General features: G+C 49.4%; 1 protein-coding gene across 3 annotated transcripts in view; it reads right to left on the bottom strand.

The window, feature by feature from the left end:
• Positions 1–27,578, bottom strand: part of OSMR (oncostatin M receptor) — a 40,842-nt gene that overhangs the window by 4,826 nt on the left and 8,438 nt on the right. For 2 of the 3 annotated variants that reach the window (XM_045186309.3, XM_024578533.4), the window contains exons 2-15: positions 25,882–25,966; positions 21,850–22,022; positions 17,158–17,329; positions 14,815–15,090; positions 13,354–13,483; positions 12,662–12,813; positions 11,664–11,806; positions 11,246–11,399; positions 10,287–10,363; positions 8,525–8,747; positions 5,846–6,025; positions 4,700–4,804; positions 2,474–2,647; positions 1,406–1,573 (exon numbers count right to left, since the gene is read on the bottom strand). In XM_045186309.3, coding sequence (XP_045042244.2) covers positions 1,406–1,573; positions 2,474–2,647; positions 4,700–4,804; positions 5,846–6,025; positions 8,525–8,747; positions 10,287–10,363; positions 11,246–11,399; positions 11,664–11,806; positions 12,662–12,813; positions 13,354–13,483; positions 14,815–15,090; positions 17,158–17,329; positions 21,850–22,022; positions 25,882–25,954 — 2,200 coding nt within the window. In that variant the 5' untranslated portion in view covers positions 25,955–25,966. The remainder of the gene's footprint in view (positions 1–1,405; positions 1,574–2,473; positions 2,648–4,699; positions 4,805–5,845; positions 6,026–8,524; positions 8,748–10,286; positions 10,364–11,245; positions 11,400–11,663; positions 11,807–12,661; positions 12,814–13,353; positions 13,484–14,814; positions 15,091–17,157; positions 17,330–21,849; positions 22,023–25,881; positions 25,967–27,578) is intronic. The other variant, XM_045186308.3, reaches the window with a different exon arrangement.

The following is a 27,578-nucleotide window of genomic DNA, read 5'->3' as shown; positions in this document are numbered from 1 at the left end:
GGGGTCCCCCTGCATCTCCCCTCCCAAGCTAACCACTGTCTTGTCTTCTAATGACAGACGGTACTTGCCTCTTTCTGTCCCCTACAAATGGAATCAAACAGCAAGCGGGTCTGTCTTGTCACTCAGCATTGCATTTGTGATTCCTCCAGACCATTTTGGTGACCGTAGAATGTCACTCTCATTGCTGCAATTAGGCAGCAAGTTATTTCCATTTTAAGAATAATCAATATAGCCACGGCTAAGGAGGTTTGGCACAAATCAGGGAGATAAATGAAATCAGAAAATATACTTGACTTGAGATAATTGTATGTGCTATATATGTGTGTACACACTCAGACACACTCCTCTACCAGCCACATAAATACCAAAGGTAGAAGAAAAATAACCTGGAAATAAGCGCTCAGATAATGTGAACCACTGACTGAAATCTTCACCTGACTCTGTGCCTTCTGGCCTTTGGCATAGGGAACTGGGGCAGTGTTTCAGTGAACCGTAGTGAGTGCCCCAAGCTGCCACCATCCTGTCACTGGTCAGGGCCCTCTCAGGGTCAGCAGTTGTACCTGATGAACCTGTTCTGCCCCCACGGCCCCGCCTGCAGCAAAGGGGCCCCACACCAAGACAGCCGGAACTTCCAGCAGACATCTCAGGCAGGGACTCGTTTTCCACGGAGGACTGTCTTCAAAGACCCCTTCCAGGGTGGGCCTCAGTGCTCCTCGGATAACACCTACTTTTCTCCTTCCTCCACCTGAATCTGTTTCCTTCCCCACCTTCCAGTTTGTTGCAGGTCAGGATTTACCAGGAGAATCTTATTTACCATGAACCAGTTCCTACCTCTCCTCTTCCTTCCTTCTTTCTGCATCTTTCAGGCCAAAGGCATTTTGAAAATATGGATCTCTTTATCTCACCCTTTCCCCACCAAATCTGCCAACACCATGTTTGTGAACAAATACTTCTTGCCCAACTGCACCCCCGAGAGGCGGTCAGGAAGCAATTAGTTTGCCCCTGAGGGAACCAGCCAGAAGGCTGCCTGCAGGCAGCCACAGCGCCAGCACCGCCTTCTCTGGATGGGGCCACAGGGCTCTTCCAAAGCCAACACTAATATTCGCTGTCTGTGATTTTCCAACTATCCCAGGACTGAGTGCCAGAGAAGTGCCCCGGGGACCGGAGTGAGGCCAGAGGAGGGTTCCAGGCCACCCATCAGGTGGGTTAGCCCCACTTGTATCTGCTTTATGGAGTGCAAGTCTGTGCAACATTTTTTGTGAAACAGATTTTCGTCTAGAGAGAGACAGAGACAGAGAAGAAAGATTTGAAAATTCCTGATCTAGACAAAGCCCACAGCAACGTGTGTGCCATTTGTCAGTGTGCAAGGAACGCTGAGGGGCAGTTGGGATTCGGGGAAACTCACCGCGCTCGTCGGGCATGGTAACTTTGGTGAAGGCGCCCAGCGCACCGGTGCCGGCCCTGGTGTACGGGATGACTGAAAACTCGTAGGAGGATTCTGGCTGTAGGTTTTCCACAACCAATGTCTTCTGTTCCGGGTTGCTGATTTTATATTGGCAGCCTACTGAATCATCTGTCATTTAAAAAAAATTTTTTTTTGTTTTTTACAAGAAGAAAAAAGTATTAAGAGTATGAGAGAGACTTGTGAGTTGGGTATTATATCACTTTTGTTGGCTCAGCACTGTCAACATGTTTAAACCAACCAGAAATTAGATCATAATTTCATCACGCCAGGGACACTGGTAATGTTTTCAGGAGATGGCAAGAAGAGTGAAAAATCCACTAAGCAAGAGATGCTGGTGATTCAGGGAGAGCACGCAGTTCCCCAAGAGGTGGCAAGAGCATGTGAGAGACTTAAAAGTACTTTCCATAGCCGCAGAGCAGAAATGACGTGCTGGTTGCCACAGGGGAGGGGCTGGAGGACTGGGTGAAAGGGGGGAGGGATCGAGAAGGACAGACCAGAGGTTGCAAAACAGTCACAGGGATGTAAAGTACAGCAGGGGGAATGTAGTCAATGATACTGTAATAACTCTCTGTGGTGTTGGGAAGTACTTGAATTATCGGGGGACCACTCCATAAATTATGTAAACATCTAACCACTGTGCTATACACCGGAAACTAATCTAAAATAATACTGAATGTCTACCGTAGTTGAAAAATTAATTGGTCTAATAACCTTGAATAAGGTCAAAGGGAAATAGAAAAAGGAGTTAGCAAGAAAGTTCTAAGTGGCAGGTTTTCTGAAGGAGAAGTTGGGACTTCAAGTGCTTCTGAAAAACCAGGCCACATGGCTTTTTAAGTAAGTTAAAATACCCACCCGCCATGCTTCCTACCTACTAATTTGTATAAGGATGCCGTTTGACCATGAAAGCACGGAATAGAATTCAGCCTGGACACAGCCCTAGACAGCAGCCTTTCCCATGATTTCGAATAATGAGATCTTAAAAGGGGTAAACAAACAAAAACACGTTACCTGGAAGGACTGTCTTTTGGAATTCAGGTAGGCACTGCTCTGTCTTGGACTTCAGGTAGACGTAGTACCCGCAGACAAAACCGGGTTGGGAGTCTGTGGAGTAATCTTTCCAGCTCAGAGTGAAGGAGTGGGACGTCAGGTTATGTATGAGCACCTGAGGGGTGTCTGAAGGGGCTGGAGAGGAGGTTGGGGTAGGAAGAGAGTCGTGATTAGGAAATAGTCCCTGAGCGTTCATATAAACAAGTACAACCACAGACAACTCCAGAGGCTGTGGGAGCTTGGGACAAGGAAAGGAATTTTATCTTTTTCTCAAGATTTAGGCCTTGACATCATTTGGGAAAGCTGGGAAGAAGTTGAGCAATCTTCTTTTTTTATTATTATTTTTTTAATCCTCACCTGAAAATATGTTGTTATTTTTTATTGATTTGAGAGAGAGAGGAAGGGAGGGAGAAACAGAGAGAAAGAAACATTGATGTGAGAGAGAAACATTGATCAGTTGCTTTCCCTGCAACCTAGGTATGTGCCCTGACCAGGCATCAAACCGGAAACCTTTTGGTGTATGGGATGATGCTCCAACCCACCGAGCCACATGGCAGTGTGAGCAGTCTTCTTGTTCAAGCCTTGCCTTTTGCAGATGTAGAGCGGAAACCCAGAGAGACTCAACAGCACAAAAGAGAATAAAGGCTTCCTTCTGTTCCTAAATACTACAGTGGACCCTTGAACAGCACGGGTTTGAGCTACTCGGTAAACTTACACGGGGATTTTTTCAATACATATATTGAAAAGGCCTTCTGTGTCCTTGGGTTTCTCATCTGCAGATTCCCAAGTAAAAATCGAAAAGGACTGTTGTCTCTCCGTGGTTGGTTGAATCCATTGATGTGGAGTGCCGACAATACGTACTGCTCTACACCATGTTATGTATGGGACTCGAGCTGCCATGGATTTTGGTATCTGCAGGGGTCCTGGAACACATGTCCCGCAGACACTGAGGGGCCACTGTACTTAAGTGTTGGGGGAGTCCGAGTTATACGTGGATTTTTGACTGTGCGGGGATTGGCACCCCCCAGCACTTGCGTTGTTCAAGGGTCAACTGTCATGTCTGAGAGGAGACCTGACCAGAGAATGGACTGAGGTGGGGGCAAGGGCAGCAGGAGGAAGGGTCATCATGTTCAAAGGTCAGCATGGACCTGTAAAACGCTGGTTCCCAGGCTGAAGTCACACAAAGTTACCCACGCCACTGCAACAACCTGGGAGCCTTGTTCTGGGCCTGACTCATCCCGTACATGCAAACCCTCAGTCTGGGCTCCCCGACACACAGCCCCTGCCTGTCTTAGACAGCAGCCGCCGAACGGAGAGCCTCCATCAGGGGGCTGGTCTGATGAGCACCAGGCATTTGAGGGCACAGGCTCTGGGTTTTCAACAGGTGTGAGACCTTGGGTGCCAAGAAGGTGGCTAAGCACCACGTGGAGGATAGAATCCCTTCCACTGCCAGAGGGGTCGCGGTGAAATTTGGGGTGATTTCACAACATGCACCAAAAATCGTAAATGTTGTAAAGGAGATGAAAAACTATTTAAGAAGTTCCAACCTTTTGATCGAAGTGCCTACCTCTAGGACTTCATTGAAAAACGGTTACCATGGATATGGGCAAAGATGTGGCTAAAATGATGGCAGTTCAGACAGGGTACGAAGGGGCTGGGACAAACAAAAAGGAGATGTGGAGTATTTGGGATCGCACGGGAGCTGAAGGTGGACTTCGTAGTTTTTCATTGAAAAACACGATAGTCATCCCAAATGTCCAAAACAGGTGATTTGACATATTCAAACAATAAGGCACTTTGCAGTCAAAAAAAAGATACAGTGAAATAACGTTCAGTGACCAGAGTCGAACTGCACAGAGCAAGACCCCATGCTCCCTTCAGACAGTCTGTCTGTGCAGGGAGGGAATGCCTGGATAAACGTAAAATACTACCTCTGGGCATCTGCCTTTGCGGGGTAAAATTGGCAAGGAGTTTGTCTTCTTTTGCTTGAGATTTATAAATTGTGCTTCCTGAAAATGGTTTGCGTTAGTATGCTTAAAAAATAATTTCTTAAACACCCAATTACCAGAATAAACCAGACGCTGAAAATCAGGAATGGTGTTGAAATCTTCTAAACCCAAAGCCAAGAGCCTCTCTGCATTGTTCTCGGCAAGTCTTCTGTGGACACGTTACCTGTGGTCAGCTTACCCTGTTCCTGGGAGTATCCTGTTTTTTTCTCCAGCAAATAAGCCATCCTTTTTGGAGAAATGGCATAAATCCTGAAGTTGTATCGGACCCCTGGTCTAAAAGCACCTACAGAGAAAAATCAACAGATTTTCAATAATAACACAAAATGACGTTCTTTGTACTTCTAGAAAGGAGAAGGAGGAAAACTGAATTTGTGTCCCCTTATTAATTTTCTTCTCGAAGCTGCCGCCCTTCACTGGCACCGTACACCCTCCTTCCGCTGAGCCTCGGAGTCCTCCATTGCTCCGCACGAGGCCATGGGGACAGTTCTCTCCGTCATCCCCGGGGAAGAAAAGCTCTTAAACATGCCCTTAGCCACATGCACAAAACCCGGTGCACAATTCGACCAGATAGAAAACCAGAAGCAGGTCTCCTTTGACTCCAAATCCCCTTCCAGCGATGCCCCTTCACTCTGCCCACAAAAGCCGTGTCTGGAAGGCTTTGCTCCCGCTTCCTCACTTCCCCTGGCACATGCGCATCTCTGCAATCCCCCTGCAGCACCCGCCAGGCCAGGGCCACTGCTCTAGCCAAGGAGGACTTCCCCTCACTTGCCAAGGGCTGACAAAAGCCACCCTCTGGACCCAGACAATTCCCACACCTTTCTCTTGACCAGCAGATGGCGCCACCGACCCCCCCCCAAGCCACAAACCAATGCTCCTTTGATTTTGCCAATAGAGCAATTTTGAAATTACAAATCCAATATGGAAGATAAGAGACCAAGTTCTATATAATTCACTGAAATTGAAGGAGTAGATGATCGACTCCCATCAACACTGTCCTAAACGTCTGTGCTTTGTAAAAGCTCTGGGCAACTGTTAGCATGCCCCGTGGCCATTCGCTTGAGAGCACTGATTTAGAGGAATGGATTCGTGAAAATCATGAAACCCTGTCCCAGCCTTAGGCCCAGATATTCTCGGTCAAAGTCGATTTAAGGTTGAATCTCAGGCCACATCATTTGCTGAATCTGAGACGCTAACACCCCTGCTGGATCGGTAACTTTGAAACTACTAGTTTATCACAAAGCATCTCGGAGACTGTCCAGACATCTGAGTGGAGGGTGCCTCGAGGTGGATGGGACTAGACGGCACCATGGAAGGTTCTTCTTACCTGGGCTAATGACTGTGCTCGTGCTGTTGGGGCCCAGGTGTCTCCACTGGAGACCACAGGGTGAGTCCTGGGGACGGTCGCACCAGTCCACAACGTAGCCTATGACATCTCCAGGTGGGGGCTTCCAAGACATAGAGAATCCCTGCTCCGTGCCTTCAACTCTTTCTTCTGCAGCCTCCTCTGTGCATCACAAACAGGGCAATGTTTCAGATTTAATCAATCAGACATTTTGTAAAAGCATCTGAAGAAGAAAGTAAACTTGAGCATGCAGTGTCACCACCAGGCAAGAGCCCCAGGACTTCAGTCACTACGGGGACTTAGGGAACGTTTTCACTGGTGTTTCCTGCCTCTGACTTCCAAGCAAATACTCACCCCTGCCCTCAGATGCCCCTTGCCCTGACCTCCTGCCGCGCAGCCAGACTCCAGCACCTAAAACAGCCCAGCAAACTACTGCCTGCAGGACAGATCTCACCTCTGAGGCCAGTTTTGGTACAACCCTTGAACTAAGAATGGTTTTAAGATTTTTGAAGAGTTGTAAGAAAAGAAAGAAAAATACTGACAATATAACGAAAACAGTCGGACCTACAAAGCCTCAAATACTTCCTATCTGCCCCTTTACCGAAAAAGTTGCTGACACTTGGCCTAGAACCATCTCTGGTGCTTGATCTGCTTTCAAAAAGTTATCTGTGAAATGAGCAAATAATTCTGCTGAACTCCCCCATTTAGCCCTGACTGCTCCTGAACTAACTACTGCTTCTCAGATGGTAGGGATAGAAACTGAAGGGAGGACAAAAGACAATTCAGACACGTACTGTCGCATTATGCCCGAGGCTGGCACCTCAGCGTGTTTTCTACGCCAGGGCAGTTTTCGTAGGTCTGGCGATCGCAGAAAAGGTGACACGGTCTCAATGGACTACCAGTCCTACTGACTTAAAGCAGGGCCACCTCGGCCATGCGGGATAAGGAAGCCACCTCCTTCCCAAGGCCAACCACATTCTGCCACCGCTCACAGGGCCCGGGACTCCACTGGCCCCTTGAGCAAGCGAAGGCAGGCCCTGATCAAAGAGCAGGCCCACAAGCAGCTGCTCTGAAAATAATCGCTGAGGACGAACCAGCGCATCATATAGACGCATGCTAACAACTTACTCAACATTTAACCTGCAGCTGCCATTTAACTGGGCCTCCTGCACTCTGTCTGGCAGTCCTGATTACCGCTGACCATCGGTGGGGAAGCGTGGTGCTATTAAATTGTCCAGGGCACGAAGTGACTGCCCAGCGGGGGCACCCAAAGAATGTGTAGCCCCAGGTATGAGGCGAATGGTCCCCAAGTAGGCCTTTGTGTGGCCTGCCCACTCTGCTTCGCTCTCTTCCTGCATCAGAGGAACAAATCACGTTCACGTGGAAGTGACACGGTTCACTTCACTTATTCACACTACAACTTCACCCTGAACTTAGAATCCTGGCTCTTGTCAAGCTGCTGCTTTAAAATTGCAACAATGTGTTTGCAGAGTGGAGGCCGAGGTGTCTGTCTCATAGCACAGCTGCGTCTTTGTCCACTCTAGGGGATTAAGAATGAGAAGACTCACAGAGGAAGGGAGGGAGGCTGAAGGCAGAGCATGGGGATGGAAAGGATGGTAGGGACCCCCAAACACACGAGTGTGCCCAGCAGTGTTTGGGCCGAGCCTCGCAGGAGGCAGCCTTTCTTTCCTTCCAGCTGCCCCAGGGAGCATGAAGGGCCCCTTTCTCTGGCTTGGTCCTACTGAAGACAGAACACAGCCACTCATTTCCTTCTCTGATGCTGCCCTTGACAAGCCAAGGCTGTGTTAAACAACTCCTTAGTTTTTCTTCTGTGCTACGATCCCCATTTTTTCTCACTTGACAAGGGGCATCGTTCTTAAAACACCGACACCCTCTAATGTAGTCCACTTAACCCAAACGTGAGCCAAACACGAATAGGTAAAATACCACGTGACGTAATCCCTTAAGCAGGGGCTGAGGAATTTAATAGCAGTAACTGAAGGGTGGCATTTGCGAGGCTCATGGATGGCCTTACAGTGTCAACCGCAGTGAGTTCAGGTGTGCATTGTCTCACAGTGAGACTCAGTGTAGCCAGCCCTTCACACGGCCCTCCCAAGGAGGAATTAAATCACTGCTGATTTTACATGCAAGGTCATTTCCACCTCGTTTGCTCTTTTTACAGGCAAAGGGATTAGCCAGTCAGTGTTTTATGCTACAGCTTTGGCAAAGCCCCTCTTGAAAGATGAGACTGGTTCTCCCTAAAATCTCTGGAAATGTTCACGGGCTCTTTATAGGCGACAAAATATTGTACAGTATAATACACGCAACTCATACTTCATAAGCCACAAAGCGCATTTTCACCAACTACAGGTCCCTGTTAAGACGCTTCCTTGGTGTTGCGTGGATTTGAGTAAATAGGACATAGTGTCTCAAGTCTGTGGACGAGTCGCCAGGGCAGAAAGCAATGGCTGACATCTCATTCTCCCCACACGGAGGAGGACTGTCCTTGGAAAACCATCGATATGCCTGGACCAAAGGAAAATGCTTAACACTGTTTGCTAGCTAGACATCTTGTCTCTCCAAGTCATTGGCCTTCCAAAGTGCCTAATAACATCAACAGCACTTTCCTAGAGAATAAAAACAAAGCGAAACGTAACTCACTGTCTGCAGAGTCCCCGGAAATGACCATCACAGCAGCTGGAGAAGTGCCCACGCTGTTGTTAGCAGTGACGAGGATTCGGTGAGAACAGCCGTCAAGGGCTAGTTCTGTGCCGTTGGCCGGAGCAGGGATGGAAAAGAGCTTTGAGCTGGATGGTCTGTGTAGATTTTCTACAACCACATTATAGAACAGAATCCTCCCATGGGCATGCGATTTTGAGAGTGGCTGAAAAATTATTGATAATCATTTCAAAATGAGCTTTCCTCTGAAAGCAGTTTGCACAATTATTTGGTCATCATTTCTGTCCCTCAAATGCACAAAAACACAGCACATTAAAACAGTTTCCTGGAGAAAATAACCACCTAAGCCAAGGTGACCTCAGGCCATCTTCTGTAAAGCGGAGTAGAGAACAGGCTCCTGAGGGATGAGTCCCTCCTAGTGTGTCACAGGAGAGTCAAGAACCCTAGCTGAGGGCCCAACTCCTGTTTCCACCCCCTCCAACCGCAAACTGCCCCTACCCAGAGCTCACAGCCCCCCTTCTAGAGGATTCTCCAGGTTGTGGAGAATGCCCTGCTCACAGTCTCAGCCCACTCCCAGGACCTGGCCCTTGGGCCTACCCTCCCAAGGACAGAGGGTGCCCCCCCAGCCATAAGATCAGGCTGGGAATGGCCATTTGCTCAGGGTGTGCACAGAACATGGGCATTCAGACTGGCGTGTCCACACACATGCACGCCGGGCTCCTTGCAAGAGCCAGAGTGGAGGTGGGAAGGAAGTGGGATGGGTGGTGGCCAGGGGCCAACTCCGCTAGCGTGACATGTTGTGGTGTCAAACGCAGAGGACTTCGGAGTTCTGAACCAAAGCTGGCCCCCAGGGTGCCGTGAAGTCACATCCATCAAGGTCAAAGGACACCATGTGGTTTACACTACAGATTCTTAGCTTGACTCATGACTTTTAATCACAAATACCGTGACTATTCAAATAACCATACTTTCAAATACGTGCTTCTCCAGTTGTACCCATGAGACTGGAGGGGTGACCCTGGACTCCAGCTTGGCCAAAAGCACTCCATCGAGGCCTGACTGGGACGCCTGGCTTTCAGCAAAATTCCACAGTGGAAATGACCTAACCACATCCTCAAAGGAATGGACACAATAACATCCTTTCTTAACATAATGTTCTACAAAATAGTTGTTTTGTCGATGAAATGGTAACCAGCATATATCTGCACACGCTTTATTTTACAGGCCCTTTGGTGGTCCACGCACCATGGGAAACATCTTGTAGCCACCCTGGGGCCAACTGCCACCCGATGGCACCGATGGGACAGCTGACTGCATCCCCACCCCAGGGCCCTCGGGGAGCCGACTTCTCTGTGCTGGCTGGCTCCCTTGTGCACCAGCCCTTTTCACACACGGCTACCTGCTTGATCTGGCGCTAAGTTCAGTGCTCACTTCTCTGCCACGGAGGCTCAAGAACCTGGCATTCAAGGCCTGATTCCTCTCGTGCCCTGGGCTCTGAACAATCCCGAGGGGGCTCGGGGACAGGTACAGAGATGCAGGCTCTAACAAAGAACTGGCCGCCCGGGCAATGGGCTGTCAGGAAAGAGCAGGGCAAGCGTTCACCAGGTCTGTGTGTGTGTAGCAGGGCCCTCCCCTGGGGGAGCCATTCCCCGTCTTCATGGTGAGGTCCCTCTCTAAGAGCCCTAGGTTGGAAGACAGCACCCAGGGCCACACAAGTCTGCCTTTCCGAATCTGTGCGTCTTACCTTCCAGAATAAAGTTACGTTACAAGATCCCAGCGCTGACTTCACGTCTCTCCAGACATCAGGAGCCTTGGAGGGAGCTGCAATTAACCAAGGCAAGTTCCTGGGTCACACTATGCGCGTAGAACAACGCATTCCAGCTTCCAGTTTGGTCAGCGAAGTGACAGTGAGTGTGCTCGCAGCTTGCTTCTCACTTTTACACTCTTTGTGACTTTTCTACCCATTAGTATTACTATTACTGTTACTGTTAATGTAATATTTCTGTGCCATTCATTAACTTGGCAAACTAGGCAAGTGTCTATGGGCCCAAGTTGCTTCATCAGCAAACTGGGCAGTGGTAATACTTCATTATCTTGCAGTAGGGCCGGGCCACCTAATCTCCTAAGGCCCATTCGAGCTCTGAGACATAGTTATTTGCGAGAAAAGCTCTCTGTTCTGTCAACATGGAGGAAATGACCCCTCAGAGCACAACAGAAAGGTCTCAGGCTCGCTGTTGCTGAACAGGGGGCCTGTCAATACTGATTAGGTTTCCAAATACCACTGCCTTCCCAAACTTGGCCCAAAGTTGTTTGGCCTGAGGCCAGTGCTTTCCTTGGCACGGACCCTCTGTCTGTCCCTCCCAGTCCTGAGTTAAAAGTCTACGCTGATTTGCTCAGCCATAAACCCAGCAGGAATCCAGCAATGCCCCAGCTTAGAAACCACTTTGGCAAAACCCAAGATCAGAGAGATGATAATAGAGTAGAAATCACACTGATGGCAAATGTTTGAAGTGGATGCTTTCCCACTCACATCTCATTAACCATTTAATTCCATTTAAAAAAAATGTTTAAAGATAGCACCCAGCCCCTTTTGTAATATGTCCCCCTCAGCTACTGGTACAACCAAGAGTTCTCAGAGAAGCCAACCCACCTCCCGTGAGTCAGCTTAGGCCCCTGAGTTAAACGCCAGGGGTCTGCACGCACCAGCTGGGAGTGTGCTGAAGTTCTGACCAGTCCATTCACTCCATTTCCAGAAGTGCTCGGCCGCAGCGCAGCGGACTCGGGCCACGTACTCCGTGACAGGCTCCAGGTCCCTGAAGGAGTACTGACCGTTCTCCTCGCCAGAAACGTTGTGCTGCTTGATAAAAAAGACAGAAGTACCAGTGAGCACACTACCGAATCACAGCACAGCACATCCTGATTTGGGGTAAGACTCCTCGCTTACAAGGAAATATCTCTGAGGCCCCCTTCCCAACTCTGAAAGTCCAGGATGCACCCTGCTTAAAACCCACAGCAGTTGGACCCACCCAGAAATGAGAGTTTAGGGGGATTTTATTCCTTAGTCTCTCTGTTCAGGACATAAAGGGCTGTTTGAAAATAGAATACGAGGCAGTCTCCTTACTTGCATCACTTTTCCTTCACCGTGGAGTTCAACCTGACACAGACATGTGAAATGATCCCTGACGGAGTGCACCTTCCAGGTCACGGTGGCTTTTGTGGCACTTACGCTTTTGAGGCTTACAGTAAAGGGGGCCATTGGGCGAACTGCCAAAAGGAGAAGAGGAAGGAGGAGGAGACAAAGTAAAAAAAAAATTCAAGCATAGATCCAAAATAGTTTGGTAAGTAAGCAGTTCATTTCCTCATTTATTTATTCAATAAGCATTTTTTTTGTTTATTTTTGAGAAAATGGCCAACAAAACCAGACTTACAGCCAGGATGGAGTAAGCCAACTACAGCCTTTCTCTCTCCCTGATTATGTTAGGAACTCTAACAAAATGCAAAAAGAAACCACTGGAGGACTCTTGCAATTAAATACATCAGGCAGGTTGTGGAGGGGCGCCCGGGCTTGGAGAAGCTGCCCACGGGGAGAAAATAACAGGACCCAGGGTCTAACCAAAGGAAGAGACCAGAATTAGAAGCAATTCTGAACTGACCTTTTTCTTTTTCCTCCTAACACTTGGCACAGGAGTGGAAGTGAGTGTCAGAATTGGGTAACTAAGAAAGTCACCTAGTTCTGGCTGGAGAGAAAGCAGTAGAGTTGCAGAAAAGTAAAAAAGCACCAGGCAGATCATGGAGAAGTAGGAGCCCGGGACAGCGGATCCACCACGCTGTTTGTGAACGCCTGTGCTCACCTCCCAGCTGTGCGTGCGTGGACCTTAAACACGGCACCAAGGCCTGAGGACCCAGCTCACACACTGCTGCCCGGGGCCCAGCCTGTCCCCTGGACGCACTGGGTGGGACAGATCCAAAAAGCGCTGCAGAGGTGTTGAAAACAGAACTGGCCTTGAGACCACAGCCGGCAAAAGGCAGGTTGACATGTGCTGCTCGAACCTCACCAGGTCCACTGTCCCTGAAACAAGGTGTCGATCGACCCTCTCCGGGCTAAACACCGGGTCTCACCTCGATGAGCCAGGTCAAAAAGAATACTGACGCTTCTCCTCCTTAAGTAGTTTTCAGCCACGAGTGTGAAGTTATATGTTTCCTGTGAGTCTGGAGCTATTTGCCAAGCACACCGGTTTTTGTGTTCACAAGATTTCTTTTTCCCAGAAAATCTTAAAAGAGAAAAAATTTCAGGGTGTACACTGTTGTCAGCACAGATGTGTATTCCTGTCTCCCTTGGGGACCCTCGGGGACACTCGGTGACCTTAGAACTGTGTTCCACACGAGACCCAGCCATCACCAGCAATGAAAGCACTGTTCCAGCGAGTTCGGTTTCCGTGGTTAAATGCAGAATGCTGAGTCGCCGACTCCCCCTTGCGGGTGGTGAGAACTCTCCTTAACTTACTTTGGATATTCTTAAAAAGTTAGAAACTAAAGACTCAGATGGAACTGTTACTTAAAAGATGAGAATATTTTCATCAAGATGCACCATTAGTGGTCTTACCATTTTCATGCTACATTTTCCTTCAGTGACACTCAGCTAGGACTTGTTGCACACTTGTGACCAGCTGAGGAGGTCCTGGTACTGGCAGGGTGGTTTTAAAATATCTGTTCAAGTTTCCACGCAACATCTGAATGTGGCCTTTGTTATATTGTCACGAGCACCCCAAACAAGGAAGAATCTGTCGACAATGGAACCAGAGCTAACTTACGCTTCAAATAAAGTGTAGCTTTGGGAGCGATAATCAGGCAAGTCGGTGTCAGTCCCAGGGTCCCAAGTACAGGTCAAAGTCTTGAAGTCCCGAGTTTCACAAGAAAAGCCCTTAGGCTCCTCAAGTACTTCTGTCCATAGAAAGAAAAAAACAAATGAAAGACCTCATTAAACCAAAAACAAAATGGGAAGCTCTCCATGGGGTCCGGAGCAATAGAGTGATTCTGAACAATGAAAGGATCGTTAAATGGATCCTTTCCCTTTACAGGTTCACAGTCCCAGAAGGTCACATTTCAGACATGTCATCACTGTGGCCCCTGTCCTTCCTTCCCTTGTGCTTTTCTGGGTGTCCCTGGGGGCGGGCGGGTGGGCAGGCGGCATGCTGCACGTGCTCAGCACTGAGAGTGCTGGATGGGGGCTGTACCCCCAGCACCTGCTAGAGGGCACTCAACACGCATGGCTGGATAGCAGACCTGGTGCGTGAAAGGAGAACGAAGTCAGCGTTGCCTGGTGCCTTGTGTTGGGCACTGTGGCTTGTGGAGAGCCCGGGAGTCCTGCCTGGGATGCCAGCAGTCGGTCAGATTTGGGGAACCTGCCAAGTTCAGCAGCCCGGAGCCGAGGTCCACAGAGTGGGGCAAACCTCGACTCCTCGGAGTCGCTGGCATCCTTGGCGGCCATTCCAAGGAGCACAACCAAACCGAGTGCCCAGAGCCTGGAGATGCCCTTTGCCAGGGAAGCAGTGAGGGCAGAGCTATAGATTCCTCTCTAATGTGCAGAGAAGGGCCACCTCAAGACAGAGCACAGGGGGCCACCTGCGTGTGCCCACAAACCTACATAAAGCAGAAAGTGCCCCCCCCCCCCCCCCCCCCCCCCCCGCCCCCTTCCACCGCGGCTACCAGCGGGGCTTGGGAACTGTGAAGGCTCATCTGCAGGGCACCTGCCACCCACAGGGATCCGGGCGGGGCCAAGCCCCGGGCACGTTCATTAATCCCCATGACAAACGTCACCGTCCCCCTCTCCCAGAGGCAGAAACCAGCTCAGAGAGGCTGTGAAGGTTGGCTGAGGTGGCATGCGCAGCACGGGATGCAGATCCACCCTGCGTGCCCCAGAACCAGAGACCAGGCTGCCTCCCCGCCCCCGCCGGCAGCCCCGCCCTCCCCTGCCAGCCTGTGCTCACAGCCGGAGGGCTGAGGCACAGCAGGGCACTTCCAGGCCCTGACCTGAACTTTCTCCCCTTGAACACTCTTGGTTTCTAGGAATGTAACAGTCAGCGAGGACAAGAAAACAACAGGAAATCCTGCTCCTGTCGCTCCAGAGTATCCTTCCCGGCGTCTCTGCTGCAAGACTCAGGAAGTCAAAGAAAACTGAGGCCGTGCATGGAAACGTTTGTCTTCTGGCAAAGAAGACCCCACCGATTCCTTAAGAAATGGGGACAGAGGGCACAGAGACGGAGCATACTCACTCGAGACAAAGAGAACGAAGCCCCTTATGTCACGGGTCTGATTGATCTCGCAATAGAAATTCGTCCCCGTCTTCCTAATGAAAGGGACGCTATACAAGGTGAGCACAGACACGTTTGGACCAAGCTGTTCACCGTGTATCAGTTCACCTTCCAAATAACAGGACACGTTATTTTCATGGCTCCTGGAAATATAACAGATGGTGACATTGGAGCCTTCTTCCACCAGCTTCTCTTCGGGGAAAACGAACAACGAGCCAGGTCCGAGTGACTTCTGGGCTACGAGAGAAGACAAGACGTCTCAGTTAGAAAATCACTCAAAATTCAAACCGGCCCCTCCGGTCTCACTCTCAGCAGGAAACCTCGGCTTCTCCTACCTTCTGGAGACAAGGGGAGCCCAGATTTCTACAGCTCACCTACAAGTGCTGAAAACAGTCCTCTGCACCGCCGCTCTAGTGCTTATGCTAAAACTGCTGCCCCAGAACTGACTTCCAGCACCGTGACCCCTGAGGGATGCTGCACCTCGGCTGGCGTTAGGGGATTCTGACGGTGGAAGCCGTGGGGGAGGCCCTGTCTTCAGTGGCATGTCCATGATCTCATGGCATCCTTACCCCCCACAACCGTGGGACAGGGAGCACTAAGCCCAAGTTCACTCAAGTGGCAAAGCCACGGTCACTCACGCTAGGTCTGGCCAGCTCCAAAGCCCCACATCCTGCACAATCTCTAAATTGATCTGTAAGTCACATCCCCTCCCACCTTCTCAGACACGCCAGGCACTCCAGTGTCTCTCTGTGCTTCAGCCTGTCCCGCTGTGCAGCCCGTCAGCACATACAGTCCTCATGTCTCTGCCATTTCAAGCAACGTCACTGTCCATCCCAGGCATGCCTCCTGCCACCGCTCCACCTGCCCTCACAGCCAGCCTCCCCAGGGAGCTTCTCCGCTCCCATCGCCCCACTCGGCCCACCGCAGTGTGGCCGCTGGCCCGGCGAGTCACTACAATTGCCATCACTTACGCCACCCACGCAGGGTGGCCTGGGCATGGGATCGTCTTTTAAGTTCCCCAGGTGATTCTAACATGTGGCCATGGTTGAGAACCAGTGCTTTGCGGGTCGGGAAGAATCAGGTTCCCATTTATTCCTCAGTTGCTCTGGAGATCACAGTTTTGAGAAGTGTGGTCTATTTATCACAATAGATATGTTGCTAATAAAGCTGCTCATTCTTTCTCATTACTGTCTTTTCAATCTCTGCTTTGTCTGCGGGCGTGTCCCTCCTTCAGCAGTAGGGAGCACTGTTCGGAGCAGGGCCTTGGGACATTCCGACCTGCCGCACCATTAGCAGGCTGATGACCTTGCCTGGGTTCTTTAACCTATCTGTGACTCAGTTTCCTCATCTGTGAAGTGGGGATAAGAATACCACGTATTTCACTGGGCAGATGCGAGGATTAAGTTAAGATGCATGTGCTTATAACAGTAACTGGAATGTAGATTTAACTCTATTATTTAGTATTAAACTAATTCCCAAGGCCACTGTGGGTAAATGTGTTATCAGCTGAGTTCATAAACTGGTGTAAACACTTGACAAAGACGTGTTCCATTGGCGGGAGCTCCAGATAGCCTGGCAGGGTATGTGGTGAGAGAACCAACTCCTGCTGCTGGAGAACTGGCCTACCGCTTGGCTGCAGCATAAGAAATGGTGGCATGCCCACCTTACATTTTAATTACAATAAAGTTAAATCATCAAAATTGACATATTTAACATGTATTCATCCATAATCTCATTACTCAAACTAAAGAACTCCCTTTATTTTTCCATATGTTTGTCCCCCCTTCTCTCTACATTAGGGATACTGGCAAACTAAGCAAGGGGCCAATGCTGGCCCACCATCTGTTTTTGTCAATAAAGTTTTATTGGAACACAACCACTGGCATTCATGTATGACTGCTTCAAGAACACAATGGCAGAGTTGCGTAGTCATACCGGAGATTGCAGCCTGTGCTCTAGCTGTGTACACGTTTTGCATGTTATTCTAATAAAAACATGTTCCATTTGTGTTCTTCTTGGTTCACTTAGTGTTCTGTAATGAACGCACTTTGCACATTTGTAAAACAGATAAAAATCGTCTGGATTTGCATAATTATTTCAATTAATAAATTCAGAGGCTAAACCTCAGAAGTCTACTCCCAGTGCCAAGTTCCACTCCCATGGTTTTTAGTTTTAATGGGAGCCAAAGGAAATGAGTGCTGGTGTCTACTGTGTCCCCCAAAGGGGCCACCACGATTGGTCTGCTGATCCCCAAGTAGTATTGCCCGTTAAACCCTTTCACTCTCTCAGCACCTCACTTCTTACCATCTACTTCCTCCCACGAGCTCCAGTCGCTCCAGGACCTCGGCCTGGGGATCCCGGCTTCCTCCACCATCCCCCTCAGTCTTACAAAGTGTGTTGCACATTCCAAAGGGAGCTTGGAGTCCCATCTCCAATGCAGAACCTGCTTCCACTCCACAGTGGAGCTATAATTCTCCTAGAAATAAAGAGAAAAACTTGAAAACAGCCATGCCATCCTGGAAAATGGCATGCCTAGACTCATCCCAGAGCACACACCCACTGCAGCTCCATAATGGGAGCAAGACTGGCCCTTGCTCCCCAGGCAGCTCCCCATGCGTACTCTGACGTCTCAGCGAGAAACCAGCCAGAACCTCGCGCTTCTCAAAAACGCAGCTCCCACCCGCTCTAGCCCTCCAACTCCAGCAGGTTCCAGTGGAGCAAGTGACGGGACGTGGAAGCAACTCAAGTCTTGGGGGACAAGATCAGAGGTGGCAAGTGCTCACAGTGTTGGCCACGTAGGACCTGCTAAGAAAACTCTAGAGAATCAAGAATCAAGAGCTGAATGGATTTGGTCCTTTGGCACAGCTCTTAGTCTTCATCCAAGACACTGGAACTTTTGTTCTGTAATTCAGTGGGCTTTAGTTGCTCCTCTGCAGCTGGCCCTGTCGTTCAGAACCGCCTACAGTCTGACTCCAACCCCCTTCTCCCTTCAGGAATCTTCTGGACACAGTGCTCCACCCCACACTTCTGGAATAACTTGGTTTTTTCCACCTCCATGTTTGCTCCCCCAGTGTCCCCAACTCTCCCTCCTAATGGGGAATCAGTCCTATCCTTCAAGCCCAGGTCACACCCCTTCTCCTTCCTGATGCCTTTCTTGCTCTTTGCTCTGGTCTCCCACCCCCGCCTCTCCTGGAGCCGTCCCATGTCCTGGGTGCTGTTGCTGGCGTTTCGTCTGTGGGTGTGTTCCTGACTCAAGCATGACCCCAAGAGAGCAGGGACTGAGCTTCAGTCTTCTTCACAGCCATCCCCACAGCTCCAGGCACCCGTGTGCCCCAGTGGGACCACCAGGACACCAGCTTTCTGGCCCCACAGCTGGGAGATGGTGACAGCTAACACCTTGCACTCCCTGGGGAAACTGGGGCTGCATTCACATCTCGAAGGACTGATGGCACCTCCTACAGTGACGAGGATGAAGCAACGCGCATGTCACACGCAACCTGGAGGTGGCAGGCTTGGAGGCCTCCCCTCCACTGAAGCCCTTCCCCTGCGCAGCTGCTGACCTCAGACACAGCCCTGGAGTGAGAACGCCACAGGCACCCGGGTGGCGCCTGATCTTGCATGTCCTCTACGCGGAACTCCGGTTTCTAAACCATTGCTGTTTGATTTCAGGGCATCGCTTTACTTTATTTCCAGAGCATAAAGCATATTTTGTTAACTCCAAGTTTTGGGGTCCTGATCCATGCCCCTTTCACTATTTAATCTGGCAAGTTCAAGTACAATTTTGCTTCCATATTGTTTAATTTAAGAGCCAATGCAAAAAAAGAAAACAAACAATGCCAATAACGGTGACCTTTCCATAATTTCAACAAGCCACAAACTGGTTCTCGCCTTCTACGTCGCTCTCAGATTTGGCCACTCCTGTCCCCGCTTTCCCCACCCGCTCCAGGCACCTCTCCTCTGGACTGACCGACAGCCTGCTTCTCACTGGCCACTCGTCACCTTCTCCCCTTCTCCACCTGCCCTCCACTGTGCAGGTGGAGTACGCCTTTTCAAAACTCCTGATCAGATCCTGTCCCTCCCCATCTTTGACTAGTCTCAGGGTAAAAACATATTTGGGCTCAAACAGCTCTCCCCCCGCCCACCCCAGTGACTGGAGGAAGTCAGGCCATGCCCCAACCGCTCAGCACCTCACTAGCGCTCTGCAGCACCCCTCGCACGGTTAGGACGCCCCTGCTCGTGTGTTTGTCTCTTCACAGACCTGTGCCTCGAACGACACCCGGACCTGGGCCCACGGTCTAAAACCATGTGCTGAGTGACTTCCGCCACACACCACAGCGAGCCCTGTCTCTCCTGGACACGACTCCAGTGCGTCCGGTGTAACCACAACTCGTGCTTTGTGGTGTGTATGGCCTTGCCGTGCAGGAGATAAAACTTGCCTGAATGCATCAACTCAATGATTTTTTAAAAATGTGGGGGGTTGTGTTTGGGCTGCCAAGTGGCAAGTTTAATTGGCACTGGCAGACACGGGCTTACACCGAGGTCACTGAGTCAGTCTGGGGGCGAGAGCTTAGGCCTGGCTGACTCACGCTGCAGGCCTCCCTCCACACTCAGCCGTCCCTTGACTCTGCCTTCCTCTGCCATGGATCGCCTTTCCTGCCTTCTCCTGCCTCTCCCTGGCTGGAGAGGGAGAGGCCGAGGGTGAACTGGCCCAGGGTGAACTGGCAGTGGCGTCCAGGAGGCAACTCAGGGACCCTCTCCATCCACAGCACCTGGATCTTCCTTTGGGAACACAGTCACCTGAGACATGCGTGTGGAAAGCTGCTCCTTCTCGGCATGAGCAGCGGTGCTGCCCCATGGGGGAGCTTATGATCTCCCAGGGATGTCCAATCTGTGGCCTAGGATGGACCCCCAATGCAGCCCAACACAAAATCATAAATTTACTTGAAGTATTATGAGTTTTTTTGTGATTACATGTCACAGTGTATTTAATGTGCGGCTCAAGATGACTCTTCTTCCAGTGCGGTACAGACGCCGGAAGGTTGGACGCCCCGGGCTCTAGACAGAAGGTACCCCTCTCTGCTGGCTTCCTCTCCCTGGAGGGGCCCTTACATTTCTCCCCAACTTCAGGCCTGAGAGGTTCATATGAGGGCTTCCCATGGCATCATCTGACATGGGGCCATTGGTGACCTGGGGAGGCGCTCTCTGGCCATCATCCCTGTCTGGGCGTGGGATGAAGGGTGCCCTGGCTCCACCCCTAGAGCAGCACAGCCAGCCCCTCTGTACCTTGGCTTTCTCCTCTGGTGTGTGTGTGGGGGGGGGCAGTGGTCAGGCAGGGCTGAGAGTTATAGGGACAATACCACAGATGATGCAAAGCTCTACTCCCAAAGACCTCGAGCCTTGGTAGGTTACAGAAGTAGGTTTTTTACCTTGAAGAGAGAACTGATACATGACTCAAAGGTGAAAACAGATATAAACAGCCACCTGTTAGAGAAATAAAGAATGGAATCGCCTTGGTCTAGGGCTGTCATTATTTTCTCTAACATGATAACAGAAAGAAGTGTCTTTCAGAAAAATAAAGAATGGGATCCCCTCAGTGTGAGGTTGTCACCTTCACTAACGGCGTTGAGTGCTAGTTTTCCATAAATTCCTCCAGCACTTCCCTCAAATTTCTTTTTCCTAGACGGTTCTTAGCCTCAGCATGACCTTTGTTCGATCTTTTGCCAGGTCCACGTCAACAACCAGTGTATACATCAAAAGTACCCAAAAAAGTTATAAAAAGACAAAAATTGTTAGCATGCGGTGGAATGGCGGGAGGATGCGCTGATGTTGGGAGGCACACAGCTGTCCGTAGACATCGCTGGTGTTCAAAGTCAGGACACGGAACAGCTCTCACTGCGGGGAGCTGCCCTTTGAGGGGCGGAGTTACAGACCTGCTATCAATCCTAAATCGGCAGAGCCAGAATTATATTCAGCTGAGGCCATTCACTAGACCTCAAACACAAGAGTGAATGTGGAAAGTGACTGGAGGCTTTAAAACAAGTGGCCTTCATGGTTGACTAAAGGTGCAAAGCATCTGGACCCCTGGACCCCTGCTTCCACCGCCTGAGAGAAGGGTGGCCCCCCACTGGGCAAGCAGAGCTTCCCCAGCAATGACACATCTCTGCGTTTGCCTTTTCTCCAGGCAACTCCTCCATCCGCCTTCAGTGAGAAAACAACGCGCTGTCCCTCAGCATCCGTGGCAATGAATGAGCAGCACGCGTATGTGGATCCCTAAGGTTCCCCAGACCATAAATGATCATTGAAAGAAGCCACCAATGTGTCCCAGTGTGCTGGATGAGGAAGCAGCAGGCGAAACACACAACCGTGCCTGGAACCAAGACAAGTGAACACTCTATCAAATATCTCAAAGGCAAAAGAGTGTGGCATCAGGATTTTCTTCATTTAATTCATTATAGAGAAAGCCACCTGTAACGCGACAAAGGACACCATAAGTCACTCTCCAGCAGACTCCGTGGAGAAGCTCTTGCTGGCCAGAACACAAAGTGCTAGACCTCATTTTCCTGGCTTCCCGCAGCAGTGTAAGCAAGACACTGACTGGAAGCCGTGCTGCCGAGCAAAATGTTGCCGAACTAGTGCATCCTGTTAGGAAAACCTCTGGTGGACCGGGAAGGAAGAAGGAAGAGGACAAAGATGGTTGATCATGGACTTGGGGAGTCGGCACTCACTAGGACAGGCCCAACAACCTCCTTAGGGTGGAGCAGAACTGAAGAAAGGATGTATTTACTTAACGCCTCCCATCCAACCTGCCAAACCAAACTTGTCCAGTTACTTTGTCCCAGATCCTCTTCACCAAAAACACAGAAACACAATTGCTCAGGAAAACTTCTGCGTTGCTACCACGTTTCTATGCTGGGATGTTTATGTATGTCACAGAAGACAAACCATGGCACCAGAAAGGGGTTTTTAAATACGGATCCATCAAAAAGAAATACTTACCACCCAGATGACATTGGATGTTGCCGTTCTACTGACCTCTATCTGAAAAACCATTTTTAATTGCTGATGGTACGTAAGACTGTGGACACTCCATTGTAAATGCAGACTCTGCTGTGGAGAATTGATGGAAACTTTCAGTGACTCAGGGGTCAACGGCGAAGGTGCGGACAGGACTGGAAGACCAAAGTGAGATACCAAATTACACTTAATAGAGTACGATTGAGTAGCCACGGATTACTATTGTTCAATGTCATATTTATTCAGCTTTGAAAAACACATGAGCATCCCAGCATCAGACACCTCGAAAAGCTGGAAGGGAATTTAGAACTTATTTGACAGATGAAGAAATTAAGGCCTAGATGAATGAAATGACATTAACAGTTAAACAATACAAACAATAGACAAAAATTAAGCAAATGACACAAATTAATTTAACAACTAAACAATAAAGAACACTTTATCAGACGATATAACTGGTTTGGAAATTTACAGCAAGGCCGAAGAAAGAAGCAGGAACTTTTGCTATACATTCCATACTTCTGGAAGTCGAAAATATAAGTTATTTTTGAAAGTCAATGTTTTTCTGTTTAGTATATAGTTATGTAGTAGAGCATTGTCCCACTTCAGTGGAGCACAGACCTGGAAACACCTTCGGCCAAAATTCACCGAACTCTGTGGATAAAATCGGCACCAGCAACAGGCTAGGCATTCAGTGTAAGATCAAGTAATGGTGACGAGTCCCTAGCTCAAGAAGACGTCTGTGGGAGAGACACAACTGACTCATGAAACAGGAGAGATTGCAGGTGTAGAGTGTTTAGTGGTGTGATGGAGCCTGAAAAAGAAGAGAGATTCAAGCAGGAAACAGACCCACAGGGGCCAGTGGTCTGGGAAACAGCCCCGATGGCAGATGGGCCCTGATGGAGTGGGTTAAGTCTCTGCTAGTCCTTGTTGGTTTGAGGGGGTCAGAAGAAACTGCACACGGTGCCAAGGTATTGAAAGGATTAAGATGAAGACTGCTGATGAAGTCAGCTGGTGCCTGATGGCACAGCGGGGCATATTTTTAATCATTGTGGAGCCAGTGGCACCAGAGAAGCGGGGTGCGTGCAACATCATCCCATCTTTCCTGGCCCTCCTTCGCTTCGCCTGTACGGTGATTTGCTGCTGTTGGTCTCACTCTAGATTCAATTTTCAGGAAGGACAGAGGTTGATGCTTATGCATCTTTGAAGGGACTCTTGTCCCCAGCACTTGGCGCAACGTCTTACCCATGGCACAGGTTGATCTCAGATTACAGAGATCCAGAATCTCCATGAGGTCTTAAGTGCCCGACAAGCAACTCCTCACAAACACCTTGCTGTGTCCTTCCGGGTGCCCTCTTCTCCCTGCGGCTGCTTTCTGAAGCCTCGTGAGCACTGATCACAGAGGGCTGTAGTCCTCTGCTGTGTGTCTCGCGGAGACTGTGAGCTAAACCAGGGTGAGACTAAGACTTACTCAGCTCAGTGAAACCAGGACCAGTAACACACCTGTCACAGCTCAGACACTCAGGGACTTGTTGCTGAATGAATGAATTACCTACAAGTACCAACTTTATTTCTGGCAACTCTAGAGAGCTGCTGTCTGATGCGTTAGATGACCGGGGAGCTCTGTACGCGGACATGCAATGTCAGCAACTGTGGAGTGACTCAGGCCCCGGAGAGGTATCAAGCCAGTCGGAATAATCTGGTTAGAAGCAATCTAGGGCCTCCTTGGACAATAGTGGGAAAGGTCAAGGTAAAGTCAGAGAGCAAAGGGACCTTAGAGATTATCAAGTCCAACTGCATTATTCTTCAAATGAGGAAATTGAGGTTAAAAAAAAGGAAGCAACTTTCCCCAAACCACACAACTAGACCAGAGCCCAAGGTTCTTGGCCCCTGGCCCAGCGCTCTTCGCATGACGCTGCGCTGGAGCACCGCCAAATGGCAATCAGGCCTGGGAACAGGCTGGCCGGGGTTCCGACAGGGCCCTGCTCCCACTTTCCCAGCCCCAACACCGCCTGAGGAAGTAAACCATGGCCCATGCATAACATGGGACACTGTGCAGCCATAAATGTAATGTTATTTCTAGAAGAACATTTCATATCCAAGGTAAAAACTCTCACCGTATGTTGTATTAATCTTCTTAGTAAGTATATATTAAAGTATGTAAACATGTATAAAAGTGTGTAGACTTTATTAAGTATATATAGTATATTTCCCAGTATATACACTTATGCTATAGATAATATACTTTATACTACATGTACTTTAATAAGTCTATATAGTTATCAGAAGTGTATATACTTTAACAAGTATACATATACCCATATACACAAACACACACAAGTATAAATACTCCCAGTTTATATGGTATAACTTCACTTCTATAAAAAAGTCTACACACTCACATCTTTATCTCCGTCTGTACCTACACACAAGAGACTGGAGGGAAATACACCCAGATGCTACAGTCGTGACCTCCAGCTGAGGGAGACGTGAACCCAGGGCTCACTGAAGTGCCCGGAAGGAGCTCAGTGCCTTGAGTGGCGTCTCACACCTGAGCCTGGCTGGGTGATCCAGTGGGAGGACTACTAGTTTGCGTGGAGAGGTTTGGTAGGTACCTGTCAGATGCAGCAAAAACTGAGACTAGAAATCCAAGCAGTGCAGGTGAGGCCGAACACAGGATGACTTAGCAAAGCAGGCATGCTAGACAGAGAAAGCTGGAAGCAGAAGCAAAGACCCGAGGGAGAAAGACAGGTAAGTGCATGTCCAGTCTAAACACCAGGGGCTGAGAGGGGAGCAGTGGCGCTCGCTCTGGGCGCAGAGCCTGGACGAGGGGAAGGCACACAGTAAACAGTCCTTGGGTCAGGAGGTGTGACTTCACTGGGGAAGTGAGCTGGCCCAAAAGCCTGGTTGAATGCCTGGGATTGTCTGGGGAGCCAGGAGTTGGTACCACGGGCCCAGTAGTGTCAGGCTTAGATATTCGTAAGGTAGATGGAGGGAGGGTAGACTTGCTACAGGTGAGAAATCCTGATTCCCACTGCTCAGCTCCAGATTAGGGGAGACACCAACAATCGAACTATCATTTTCAAGAAGCCATTAAAGTAGCACTTTTCCACGTAACTCTGAAGCTGAAAGAACTAAACCCGGACCTAAAGGATATCAGACAGGAAATTAAGCTATAATCAAAACAAAATCTCCTTTTTCATGTCCAAATATCTTTTCACAGAGTTGTAAGGCAACGTTGGAAAATGCCATGGACGTTTCTTGCAAACGTCGTTTTCAGGACTGCGCGGCAGGATTGCACGGGTAACTACAGAAGCACGCGCCTCTGCTCTCCGTCTCACCAAGGGAGAACAGAGAACAGTAAACACAAAACCAGGGAAACGGAAATCTTTGTAAAATACAGGACACAGCAAAAGAAACTTTATAAACCAACAGAAACTCTCTCGGGTCTAAGAATCTCCCTTCCAACTGGTTCAAAGAATAATCAAAGTATCCATAACATTTTAGAAGAATTGAATTTTTACTGACTTTGTTTATATAGTTAATTTATTTCAAAACACCCTCACTGGGGGAGTAGCTAAGCCACAAGTACCTTTTAAAAAATCCATAAACAGCATCTCAGCACTTAGCAGGACTATCTTGTAGCTGATAGCCTCTCAGTAAGCATGGCTGAGGGACATGACAGCTTGTTCTGACTTAGCAGCCAGCCCTGGGCTGCTTCACCCGTCTCTCCCCAGCAAGATGCAGAAGGGACTCCCTTGGTCACTGTCATTTTCACCATATGGACCCGGAGGTTCTGCAGGGTTAGGTCCACTTGCAAATGCCCTAGTACCCAGGAAGCTGGAGCCAAAATGAGCCATCAGCTCTGGGAGGTCATGACTGAGGTAGCTGTTGCTACTCACCAATTCCATGTAATTTCAGGAGAAAAAAAGAATTGCTCAACTCTTCTTTACAACAGTTACCTCATTTTTTCTTTATGTGGTTGTTTTCTTTATTGCTCTTTCCACATCTTACCTTTGCTGCAGTAAGTTCTCCAGTACAGCAGCGCCAAGAGGAACATCGCCTGAAGGGCTGCCGAGGGAGCCATGAGTCCCGTTTCCTGAAAAAGGTAAATCGCCCAGAAGGCAAACCTCATTGAATTTTAGCTCCTCGTGGGTGTCTTTGAGCCACCTGTGGTAGATCACCCCTTGTCATGTGACTCTGGAGGTCCCACCCAATAAAAATCGCATGCGTCCCCACTCCACGTGACTTGCTTTGGCCACCATGAGGCCGAGGTGATGGGGTGCTGGCTTGGACCGACGCTTAAGGAGACCTTGTGTGTTTCTGCTTGCTCTTTTGTGTTTCCGCCCTTGGCATGAAAAGAACATTTCTGGGCTATGCCACTGGAGCCCCGAGGAGAGGGAGCCACGAGGAAGGTGGAGCTGAGTCACCCAGCTGGGGCGCCCCGCTCAGGCCGCACCCCAGCCAGGACCAGCTGATCACAGGCAGAGAACACAGGCTGCTCCTGCCTCTCAGGCTGTGTGGCAAGAGATGCTTGATTCCCCAGTTTCTTCAAACCAGGCAAAGGTGGGTAAAGAAAGGGGAAGCAGAGAGACAAATTTAAATATAAAAAACAGATTGATTAGCAAGAGAACAGAGGCCAGTCTCAAAAGGGCTAAATCTGAATTAATGACTTAATGACTTATGGGGGTGGGGAGGAATATTCCCTCTTCTCTGTCTCCCTCATTAAAATCACAGCTGGGAAGAGGGAGCACGTTCTACCTGCAAAGACAGTGCTTCATTGTTCAAAATAATTCCCAATTTTCCTTGCCTTCAGAGAGGGTTTTAAACGACAAGCCCAAGAGGGTCCCTGATCCATCAAGTCCTTTGACCAGGGGACAGACTGAAGGCATGAGAATGAGCCTGGATGACCTCAAGAAGGTCAATGAGTTTCTAATTCAACAATCAATGTGTTACTCAGGGGAAGCACTGAATTTCACTTTCTTCCTTCAAATTCTGGCTCATCATAGAGAGAAGCAATCAAACAATTCAAGGTCAAAATTGGCCTCTGTCTAGCCACCTGGCTCTCTCATCAGTCTTGAGGAAGTCAGCGAGCCAGACGGTCACTTCCCATTACCCGCACTCTCTGTTTTTTAGTCGTCTGTGTAGGTCAATGGGAACAACCGTGAAGACAGGAAGAGGGCAAGCCAAACCACCACTTGCTCCGCCGTGGGCCAGCCTGCCTGCAGGTGAGACGAATGCAATGGCAACGGATGCAGAAGTCTACGGACAACAACTTCTGTTCGTATTCTTTAAGCTCCCCGTTCTGCCACTTGTATTGGACCAACAGGCCAATCACACCTCTCTAAAATCTTTACTTACAACTTCACACTGGCTCCTATGACAGCTGGACATCGCTGTGGCCGTGGGGGATGAGGGGCACTAATTCAAAAAAAAAACTAGTTTCTGCTGGGAACCCAAGGGAAGGCAAAGGAAAAACGCCAAGGGGGAGTGTCTGGCGCTCACGCTGCAGCTTAAATACTGGTCCAGTCCTGGTGTGAGTTAACTCCCTCACCTGAGGGAGGCAGGGTGCCACCACGGGGAGGAAATCTCATCCCGCAAATTTAAAAGCGGGTTGTTCAGGAGGTGATGCAGGCAGGCAGCCTGAAGCCTGCAGCCTTACGCGCTTCTTATAAAAAGTCCATTTAAAAATGTTCCTAAAAATCTGGACT

This window comes from Desmodus rotundus, chromosome 1 (genome assembly GCF_022682495.2).
Source record: "Desmodus rotundus isolate HL8 chromosome 1, HLdesRot8A.1, whole genome shotgun sequence".
Lineage (NCBI taxonomy): Eukaryota > Metazoa > Chordata > Mammalia > Chiroptera > Phyllostomidae > Desmodus > Desmodus rotundus.
This window is presented reverse-complemented; position numbering and strand designations above follow the sequence as displayed.